This window comes from Condylura cristata, unplaced genomic scaffold (assembly GCF_000260355.1).
Source record: "Condylura cristata isolate star-nosed mole 26May11 unplaced genomic scaffold, ConCri1.0 scaffold00029, whole genome shotgun sequence".
In the NCBI taxonomy this organism is placed as follows: Eukaryota; Metazoa; Chordata; class Mammalia; order Eulipotyphla; family Talpidae; genus Condylura; species Condylura cristata.
The window spans coordinates 1,887,485-1,897,781 of NW_004567130.1; the positions used below are offsets into that span (position 1 = coordinate 1,887,485).

The 10,297-nt window shown below is 57.6% G+C and overlaps 1 protein-coding gene across 1 annotated transcript in view; it reads left to right on the forward strand.

The window, feature by feature from the left end:
- Window positions 1-9,152, forward strand: part of AACS (acetoacetyl-CoA synthetase) — a 38,859-nt gene extending 29,707 nt beyond the window's left edge. Inside the window, exons 11-18 of the mRNA XM_012730976.1 lie at window positions 145-209; window positions 308-430; window positions 1,268-1,381; window positions 2,870-2,995; window positions 4,786-4,855; window positions 5,120-5,178; window positions 6,125-6,327; window positions 8,097-9,152. Of these exons, the coding sequence (XP_012586430.1) occupies window positions 145-209; window positions 308-430; window positions 1,268-1,381; window positions 2,870-2,995; window positions 4,786-4,855; window positions 5,120-5,178; window positions 6,125-6,327; window positions 8,097-8,234 (898 nt within the window). The 3' untranslated portion in view covers window positions 8,235-9,152. The remainder of the gene's footprint in view (window positions 1-144; window positions 210-307; window positions 431-1,267; window positions 1,382-2,869; window positions 2,996-4,785; window positions 4,856-5,119; window positions 5,179-6,124; window positions 6,328-8,096) is intronic.
- Window positions 9,153-10,297: the final 1,145 nt, after the last annotated feature.

Genomic DNA, 10,297 nt, shown 5'->3' on the forward strand with positions numbered 1-10,297 from the left:
GGGGCCCTGCTCTCAACAAAATACCATTCATTCACCCCAGAAAAGCGGTGGGGCTTGGATTTTGCAAGTGCAGAAAGGAACCGTTGGCTTTAGACGCAGGGTGCACACCCTGAGGTGCTGCTGTCTCCCCTCCCGCTCCCGCAGCATCACCGTCCTGGGGACCGGCGCCAAGTGGCTGTCTGTGCTCGAGGAGAAGGACATGAAGCCAGGTAAGGGCCCCCAGAAATCGGGCTGCCCCGGGACGCCCTCCTCTGAGAGCCAGCCACAGGCTTCAGATTCACCGTCACGTTCCCGTGATTCTCCACAGCGGAAACCCATAATCTCCAGACGCTGCACACGATCCTGTCCACCGGCTCCCCACTGAAGGCCCAGAGCTACGAGTACGTCTACAAGTACATCAAGAGCAGTGTGCTCCTGGGCTCCATCTCAGGTGTGTTCCCCGCATGCCCGGAGGGGCCCCTGGGCGGTGCGGGGGCAGACAGCAGGGCTGAGGGCTGGTCCTGCTGGGCGCGTGCCGGGTGAGCAGCCGGCAGGTGTGGGCGCATCTCCTGAGCCTCGGCGCTGCCTTCCGGAAGGTCAGCACAGTGGCCTGTGGCCCCGTGTGTCTGCACACACATCGCCCTGCACTGGTCACCTTACACCCTAAAGGCAACTCACCTGGAGGATTCTATGGCCTTTATTTTACAAAAGAGTGGGGGAAAACATGGTTCAGAAGTGAATTGTAAAAAGCAGATGGTGGGCATATAAGGTGCAGTCGCAGGGAAAGGATCCCAGGAAGACAGCTGGTGTCCAGGTTTGGGGCTCACCTGCCCACTCCCGCCCACCTCCCGGGGCTGGCTGTCACCCAGTGTGCCCGCTGCCCGTGGATGTTCACCTTGGGGCTGTGCCCACGGGCATCCTGCTCAGCTCCTCCTGGGGGTGACCGGCCAGCCAGGCGGTGTCTGTGGGGTCTGTGTGAGGGCAGAGCCTCATTTTCCTTGATGCTGTGGCTTAAATGTCAGCATGGCCGCCAGGGGCTGCTCCTTTAGTCCATCTTCCAGTGGGAAGATTGGGTCAAAGTAGTAAATTACCCAGAGATGTAATTTACTGGACGCTTCATCCAGTTCTCAGATGCTCCCCACTTCTCCCTGCAGGGAAGCCCCAACTGTTTGGCGGTGTTTTAGTGTCAGTCAGGAGAGTGGTTTGCCGGTCGGGGTCATCTGTTGCTCACTAATTAACGTGAGCCGTGACCTCCTGGGTCTCAAGTCCCTTCTGTGCTGCTTTGCAGGTGGCACCGACATCATCTCCTGCTTCATGGGCCAGAACACCTCCATCCCCGTGTACAAGGGCGAGATCCAGGCTCGGAACCTGGGCATGGCCGTGGAGGCCTGGAACGAGGAAGGTGATGGCTGCACTAACCGTTTTCTTTCGGTGATGGGGTGTGAGTGGGCCTGGATGGGCTTGCCCCTGTAGCTGCTGGGAAAATGGTCTCCAGAACTGCCCTGTCTGGGAGGGGCCCCTCTTGCTGGCTAGCCAGTTACCCTGAGGCCTGCTGACACCCCCAACTCCATCCCTACCCCGAGGCTCCCGTGAGTGCTGTCACTCGCAGGCCAAGGCTCCCCAGGGGTTGGGCTCAGGGCCACTGTGACCTTAGTGGAAGCCCCGTGGGGAGCCGCTTTAGTCTGGGCCACGCTGACGGAACCAGCCAGGCCTGCTGGGGTTCCCAAGCCCTCAGCCAGGCCAGCTGTGCAGTGCGTGTGCTGTGCGAGTTCCGGCCTCGGACCCTTCACCTGCCGCTGCCGTTACCATCACCTACAGAGCACGTGGGGAGGCCGTGTCAGCCTGCATTTTTAGGGGGGCGTGGGAAAGGTGACAGCAATGGAGGCTTTGCCAGGTCAGGCTGGGAGCCTGGGGTGGCAGCCAGGGCCTCCCTGCCCCCAGTGAGAGACATTGCCAGAGACCTTTCTGAAAATCCGCTCAGTTTCCTGAGCCGGCCCTTTCCCTTTGCTGCCCAGCATGATGTGCTCATGACACTTCCAGCTGCCTCTTTCCTTCCGGCCTGTCCCATTTCCCTGGGGCTCAATCCCTGATGCTGGGGTGGCAGAGGGGATGCCCGGGTTGTCTAAGAGACTTCTGTCATGGGCTCATCACGGGGTGAAATGAACTAGCTGAGGCAAAGGGAACTGGCAGCATCGGGGGCCTGCTACAGCGACAAGGTGGTAGAGTCAATCCTGCCCTCTGCAGGGGAGGGGCTGGGCGGGGCAGGTCACCCTCCTGGCCTCCACCCTGGCCTGTGCTCGGCTGGGCTACAGAGGGTTCTCCTTACTGGGAGCAGGTGCCCCTCAGTGCAGCTGGTTTTGGAAAGCAGCGAGAAGCAAATGAAGGTGAAAATACAGGGGCCATGATCCGGGGACCCCACTCCTGGGAGCAGAGTCCAGGCGAGGTGGTTGGTGCCAGCATCTCTTAACAGAAATGAACTGAGAGCAGAACAGATGCACATATCCAGGGGGATAAAGTGTCCCAATCACCCCCGGAGAATGACAGGTGGTGGAAAGCAAGTGGGGACAGCGCCCCCGTGTGGGGCTGGTAGGCAGCCACAGGCTGGAAGCTCCAGGTGACAGGTGCATCAGCCAGTGTGGGAGGCAAGCATCGAGTTTGGTAGTGCTCTGGGGAGTTGGAGGGGAGTCACTGGGCAGAGAGCTCGGCTTTCAGGGTATGGAGAGATGGGTGTGGGTCAGCTCTGCCCTGTGAGTGTCTGAAATACTGAGTAATAAAGAACTCAGAAGGGAGCGAGAGGAGGAAGGGGGAGGCAGCAGGGAAGGGAAGAGAGAGAGAGGAAAAAGGGAAGCAAGCCCTGCTGTGTGCTCAGTTTCTCACTTCTTCCCACCAGGACAGGCAGTCTGGGGCGAGAGCGGTGAGCTGGTGTGCACCAGGCCGCTTCCCTGCCAGCCCACACACTTCTGGAATGACGAGAATGGCAGCAAGTACCGGAAGGCGTATTTCTCTAGGTTCCCAGGTAGGCAAGGTGCAGCCTGGCCTGCTGTGTCTAGTTCTGTGTGTGATCCCCCTTCCCAGCCCTGTGTCCCACCGCACCCCTCCTTACCCCTTGTTCACAGCTCCTTCCTCCAGTGGGGTGAGCATGCAGGTTGCCACCTGCAGCCTACAGCCATCTAGGAAAGCATCATCGGGACTGAGTGGAGTCTTCACCCCTGTGCCCAGAGCACAGGCTGCTGCTGGAAGCTGGGGGAGGTGTGTGCAGAGGAGCCTGGCACGATCTTTCTGCCTGGCTCACCTCATCCAGCTCCTACAGAGGCGAATCTGTGGTGGGGGCTCTGCAGAATCAGCTCCCGGCTGCTCCTCTGCAGAGTGCCTCTCCAGGGCGGGGTCCTTTCCTGCCTCCCTCTAAGCTTATTTCATAAGCAACCTCAAGTTACTGCTGCTTCAGAATTCATGATCTAGCAAACATTCTGTTCCACGGTTATTTATACTAAGCACTGGCTTTCTGCAGCCTCTAGAAAGGTGATCTGTTTTTGCATAATCCACAGGGGAGGGATTCGCTGTACACACCGTCTGTTTCTTGTGTGTATGCACGTCCTTTGAGTTTCAGGGGAGAATCCCAACCCCAGATGTGGCCTAGCCACCTTTGATACCTGTTGCATGTCAGCCTCACCTTGGCCCCTGCCAGTGTGTGTGGACCAGACAGACTATGGCAGAATAGAGAGTGAGTAGAGAGAGTAGTGTTCTTCCGTGACCTGGAGAAGGGAGCAGTGGCCTGCTCTTAGGAAGGGAGGCCAAAAGGATCACAGCCCCTGCCGGAAGATCTCCTCAGAAGCAATGTTCTTCATCCGCAGGGCCACTCTTTGAAAGTGTCTTTTCTGTTACTTTTTGTTATACATACAAGGGCTCACATGGTTAATTTTAGAATAAATATTACCTTATTTTGGAAGTCCTAGTAGTCTTTGGAAAACAAATACTTTGCTGCCTGACCTATTCCCATTTTTGCCTTGGCTGCCAGGGAACTCAGAGGCGAGATCATTGCTCTGCTGTAGCAGTCTTCTTTTTTGCTATTCTCTTTATATTATCTTATTACATAGTTTATTGATTTTGTAGGTAGCTTCCTCATATACTATCTGGGAGTAAGTGGGAGATGGGATTACATTTGGAAGGACAAAAGCAGATAAGAGAACAGTATCAGATATTAAAAAAAAGGGGACGCTGAAGCTAACTGTCATGGACAGAGTGCACTTACGTGAGATGTTTCGTGAGGCCCCAGCACAGAGAGATTTCTTGGTCTGTGTGAGGAATGGCTTGGTGAAAGAAGAACACAACAGCCACAGCCGGGGCTTTCTGCCTCAGGCAGTGACCTACACCATCACCTTGGAATTCAGTCCCAGGTGGGATGTCAGCAGTCACTACTGGTGCAGGAAGAGCCCCCCAAAATCATTAAGTGAAAAACAGTGGTTTTCCAGGAGTGTATTATATTCCCTCATGTAAATGTTTGAAAGGGAATGGGTGTGTAAAATTTTGTGGAGAAATGCCCTGGAGGGTTACCTGAGGGTTGGGATTCTGAGCCCTTATGACTTTGATTTTATTACTTATAAAAAATCTAATCAAAGTGTAGGAATGAATGGAAAACAGACTGTAGCGTGATTTAGAGCGTTCTGATTCTTCAAAGTAATGACGTAGGTGGGTTTCCGAGGACCCGGCTCCAGCCCGCACCGTCCTGTCCTCAGCCTGGCCCTGAGGTGAGGGGCCCTGCCCCTGCCCTCCAGCCTGGGGTGACAGCGCCCCTCTGCCTCCCTGCAGGTGTCTGGGCGCACGGCGACTACTGCAGGATCAACCCCAAGACAGGCGGCATCATCATGCTGGGCCGGAGGTGAGGGGTCTGCCGGCTGGCTTCCCTTTCCTGGCCACCCCCCCCCCCCCCCCCCTCCCCCCGGTGCCGGGGCAGTGAGGGGCCCATCCTGTGTTCTGGCACCTGCTTGTTGTTCCAGCGTGAGACGACCATCTCCTCGCCTGGGCCTTTGCATTTAGGGGAATGCTGGGTGGGGACTGAGGCCCATGGGGGCTGCTGCATGCAGGGTGGGGCGTGTGTGGGGCAGGTGTCGTGTGTGTTGGTGATTGGGCCTCTCTCTGCCAGTGATGGCACGCTGAACCCCAATGGAGTGCGCTTCGGCAGCTCAGAGATCTACAATATCGGTAAGTGTCCTGCGTCGCTTTCAGCACCGCTAGTCTGGGTGTGAGGAGAACACTGGCCAGCAGGCCCTTCCTTCCGGAGCATGCCCATTTTTTGGGGGGTGGTGGTGACTGTTTTTTCTGCCATTTCATTTTTTTAGAAACCAAAGTAATGTTGGCTTACAACACCGAGGATAGCCTTAATCTTCTTCAAATGTAGGTTGCGACTCCACACCCCCCAACAAAGCTCCCATAATTGTCTCTGCACACAAAAAAAATAAGGGTGAGGAAGGCAGGAGCACAGAAAGGTCTCATGGTCACTGGAGGTCACAGAGGGCCAGCCAGGCCACCAGATGAAAGCTTGGTGGGCCTGTGGGCTCACGGTGGCTCTGTGGTCACCTGAGGGCCTTGAGGGCCACCCTAGCTTAGCCTCCTGGGACTGCCGGCAAACCTGAGCCCTGTCCTCAAAGTCCAGCCACTTCAAGGTCTGTGTAGCCTCTGGGTGGAGAAGCCTTCGCTCTTCCTGAAGGTTCTCACCACCATGGCAGGTCTTTCTGCTTATTTTATTTTATATTATTTTAAAGATTTATTTATTTATTTATTCATATAAAACTGGGGTATAGGCCAGAGGCGTAGGGATGGTGAGAGGCTTCACCAAGACAGAGTGGGGAGCAGAACAGGCAGATTGACTGAAATACACTGCTGAGGGGAGCAGTGGGCGGGTCAGGAGAGGTCTCTTGCACTATGTGGGTCACCTCTGGGCCGGGGATTCAACTAGCTCTGAAGCGGCTGCGGCCAGCTTGCAGTGCTGCATCCTAACCTGTTGCGCCACCAGGGAGGGCCCCGCTTTCTGCTCATTTGTAAGTCACCATGTGCCTGTGCCTGGCCTTGGGGACAGTGCTCGCCTCCAGCTCCCAGCCAGGTGGCAGGCTGGATGGTCTGAGCATGACCCTTCATCCCTGTCTCGCAGTGGAGGCCTTCGAGGAGGTGATGGACAGCCTCTGCGTGCCCCAGTACAGCCAGGATGGTGAGGAGAGGGTGGTCCTCTTCCTGAAGATGGCCTCGGGCCACGCCTTCCGGCCGGAGCTGGTGAAGAGCATCAGGGATGCCATCCGCCTGGGGCTGTCCGCGCGGCACGTGCCCAGCCTCATCCTGGAGACCAAGGGCATCCCGGTAGGGCCAGGCCCACTCCGTGCGTGTGCCCCCACTCCGCGCCTGGGCCCCCCTGAGCACAGCGCTGGTGCTTTACCCAGAGCGTGTCTGCGTTGCTTGGCAACCCCCGCCCCCCAAGTCTTCCTTTGGCCGCCCTTCCTAAACTGCCTTGAAGGCAGCGCCTGCCCAAGCCCGGAGGGGAGCGGCCTGCCCTGCACCTCCAGCAGGCCTGCCCTCCCCTTCCTCAATGCCGTATTTGTGCGCTCTCAGGCTTATTAATGAGAAATTAATTTTCGCCTTTTAAAGAGCAGTGGGGGTGCGTTGCTCTTGCCTTTTAATTTTTAGTCTTGCCCGTGGGGAGAGGATGATCTATTTAGAGGCCCGTCAGCCGCCCCCTTCTCACGGGGTTTCTCTGAGTGGGGGAGGAGGCGGCGCCCGGACTGGATCAGCTGCCGCTGACAAGACACAGCCTCTGAGCAGCGGAGGAATGGGGTGTGTGCCGGGCCCCAAGTGTCCCATGGCAGAGGCCTGGGAGAGGCAGCAGGTGCCCCCTGTCATGCCCCGGCTGCCCGTGGGGTGTCCTCTCTGACTCTCCTTTTCATCTTTCTGTTCTGTCTGCGTTGGGAACATTTTAGGGAACTAGAGTCTGACTTTGTCTCCTTGACTTTCTGTGTTGAAAGTCCTTTTCTGCAGGCATGTTCCTCCCCGAAGCACACCTGCTCCGGTCAGCAGGGTGGAGACAGAGGTCTGCGCCTCACTGGGCTCCCACCCCTTCCCCATTACAGTGCTTACCCTCAGCCTGCACCTGGAAAGTCACTCGGGCTTTACTTGAGATTTTTCAGGTGCCCTTGTGTTTTCAGACCCAGTGGTCTGAACTAACAGAGTGCTTAGAAGCTCAGAGGTGTGGCTCAAGCTCTGGGCCCCCAGCTGCAGACTGGCTGGGCTCTGGCCCTGCAACTCTGGACCTTCGTGGTGGTCAGGATGCCTGGGGAGGGGTGAGCAGTGCCGGGAGCAGCAGGACCCCTCCAGGCGAGCCTGGCTCTGTGGCTGGTGGGAGCGGGGCGTGGGCAAGCCGAGCACGGAGGCTGCAGCACAGCAGCACCTGCCTTTCGGGCCGGAGGGCCCGGTGCCTCCTGGTGACAGGCGGTCCCCTGGAAGCTGGCGCTGGGATCCTTAATTAGTTCACACGTTGACTGGGGTTTTTAAATGAACGAATTTTAATTACATCTCAGGTTAAAAAAAAAAAAAGAGTGCTGTGAGGGTTGATCCGGCCTGGCAGCTTTCTTAAAGGGCCTTGCGACTAGAGGCTTCCCGAGCCCAGCGGCCACCGGAACCAGAGCTGACACACATGCTGTGGCTCTGGGCAGGTCCCCACCCAGGCGGCTGATGGGTGACATAGGCCCCGAAGGCCACCCTCTGGGAAAGGTCTTTGTGAGTGCAGGGAGGTAAAGTGTAGTTGACCCTGGGGGCACTGACCAAACCTGAGGTGCTCCAGCCCCTCCGGCTTGGCTCTCGCGGCCTTGAGGTATCCCTCCCCCTGCAGCCCTGTAGAACTGTGGACAGAATAAAACCTGGTGTGAGTGGACCTGCGGCTGGAACCCTCCTGCTCCAGGGCCAGCTGCCTAGTGAGATAAGACACACAAGGAATAAAATCAGGCATCTGCGGGGCGTCCTTGGGTCTCAGTCCAGGACCTGCTGGGCCTCTGTTGCGGGAGCAGGGTCTGCCCTGGGCGGGCTGTGACTGCGTGTCCAGCCTACATGTGTCCCTTTGCTTCCCTTCGCTCCCACAGTACACCCTCAACGGCAAGAAGGTGGAGGTGGCCGTGAAGCAGATCATCGCCGGGAAGGCCGTGGAGCACCGCGGGGCCTTCTCAAATCCAGAGGCCCTGGATCTGTACAGGAACCTCCCAGAGCTGCAGGGCTTCTGACCCCGCGGGTGTCTGGCCCGGGTCTCCACCGTCTCTTTTATCTGTTCAGGAACTTACTCCTCGGGATCCTGACCACCGGCATGCTTTGGGGTCTGTGAGGGGGTGCTGTGACGGTGGCGTCTGCACCCCGGGGAGAGCCCTCGCTCCTACCAATCCAGCAGGTTCTTCGAAAGCTCGGCCTGCAGAGGACTCAGCTCGCCCTGCCCCTGACCTGCTCTGATGCGGTGCAGGTCTCCGTCTTCCTTCACACAGGGCTCTGGGCTCTGGCCCTCGTCCCCTGTGCTGGTTTGTGCTTTGGCACATCTGGTGTGGCCTGGCCACTCCTGCCTTGTCTGTGTGTCACGGACAGATTGTACAGCTCGTGGGAGAAGTGGGTGTCACTGCCCTAGCAGTGGCCTCCGCAGTACACAGGGAGCCTTCCCCACACGGAGCACCTTCAAGCTTTAATGGGATCTTTATATTTCATGGACTTTGAATGGGTCAGGGAATTTGAATGTCGAGTGTCTGGCGGGCAGGTGTCTGAAGAGCCGTCGTCCTGTCTACCCCGTCGGGCGCTGTTGCTTTCAGGAATGTGGGTGAGCCCTCAGCCGTGTGCCCAGGTGGCAGATGGTTGAGTATCTTCTGGTGACGGCTGTCTGGCCTTGGGATGTGGCCTTGCCGGGCTCCCTGTGCCCCCAGCTGCGGGGTCCCTCACCTTCTCCTGATGCGAATCTGCTCAGCAGGGCTGAGGTGGGAGGGGCTGCACGCACTTCTCAGTTCTGTTAAGAAAGACCTTCAATCCTTATGTTCGTTTTTGTATATTTCTAACCTGAGCACAAACTAAAAGCCTTTTTGAATTGTTTCTTCTGGATTATAAAAAGATGGGGTCAAGTGCTGCAAGGATCTTGATGCAATAAACCAACACTGTATGTGTGTGTGCCGGCCTGGTGACTTCTGAGTTCCCGGGGGCCGGCCTGCTGCGGGAAGCCGTGTGCCCTGGAGGAGCTGTTGGCACGCAGCGCAGGGGCATTTCCTGAGCCCCTGGTGTTCGGCAGCAGTGCCCAGTGACCCAAAGGCTGGCAGCATTGTGCGCCCGTGGCTCGGCTGGTGGCTGGGCAGAGGTTCCCTGTCTGTGCAGAGTCATCACTGCCATGTCTGCTGTGGGCCATGTGGCAGGAACTTTTGCCCAGTGGGCAGTGCAGTGCCCAGCCCTGGTGTGTCCTGCGCTGTCTGGGAAGCCCCTGCCTACTGTGTCCCAGGCAGGAGGAAGGAGGAAGTGGCGAAAAGCTGCTCCACTTGAGTCCCTTTGTTTTTTAGAGATTTATTTATGCATACAAGAACTGAGGTATAGGCCAGAGGTGTGGAGGGTGAAAGGATTCACACAGACAGTGGGGCACGGAACAGGCAGATCAACCAAAATACACTGCTGAGGGGAGCAGCGGGCAAGACGAGAGGTCTGCTGCGCCATGTGGGTCCCTTCCTGGCCGGGGACCGAACTCGTGCTGCAGTGACTGCCGATAGCTTCATAGTGCTGTGCTTTACCTGTTGTACTACCAGGGAGGGCCCCCCACTCGAGTCCCCTTTTTATCAGCAAAACAATGGCTTCTCTGGCCGTGTTCCTCTGCACACTCTACCCATGCATCCTGCTGCTCCATGGCCACCCTGGGCTGCAGTTATTCTGCTTTTGTCATAAAGCACCAGAGTGATGGGTTGGGGTGGGGCGGGGGGGGCAGAGGTCCAGTGTAGAACGTGTCATTGGGCTCAGTGGACGCTAACAGGGAGAGCTCCAGCCGCTCAGCCCCTTCCAGTGCCTCCAGGCAAACGCTTCCGCCTTCCTCAGCATCTCACTCTCAGCCCTTCCACACACTGACTCCCATGAAGTAGCCAGGCGACGCTCCTTTTCCCCTAGTCACTGCTTTGCATGCCCAAACCCACCTGTGGCCAACCCTGCTCTTGTCTCAGGTCCTGGGTGTGGTGCACGCACCCTTGGGGCCAGGAGTCACCTTTGCAGGTAGCCAGGGTTCAGTGGAAAGAAGGACAGAGGGGCTGCGGATGTGCTGGCTAGAGCCCCCACAGGAGGGCCT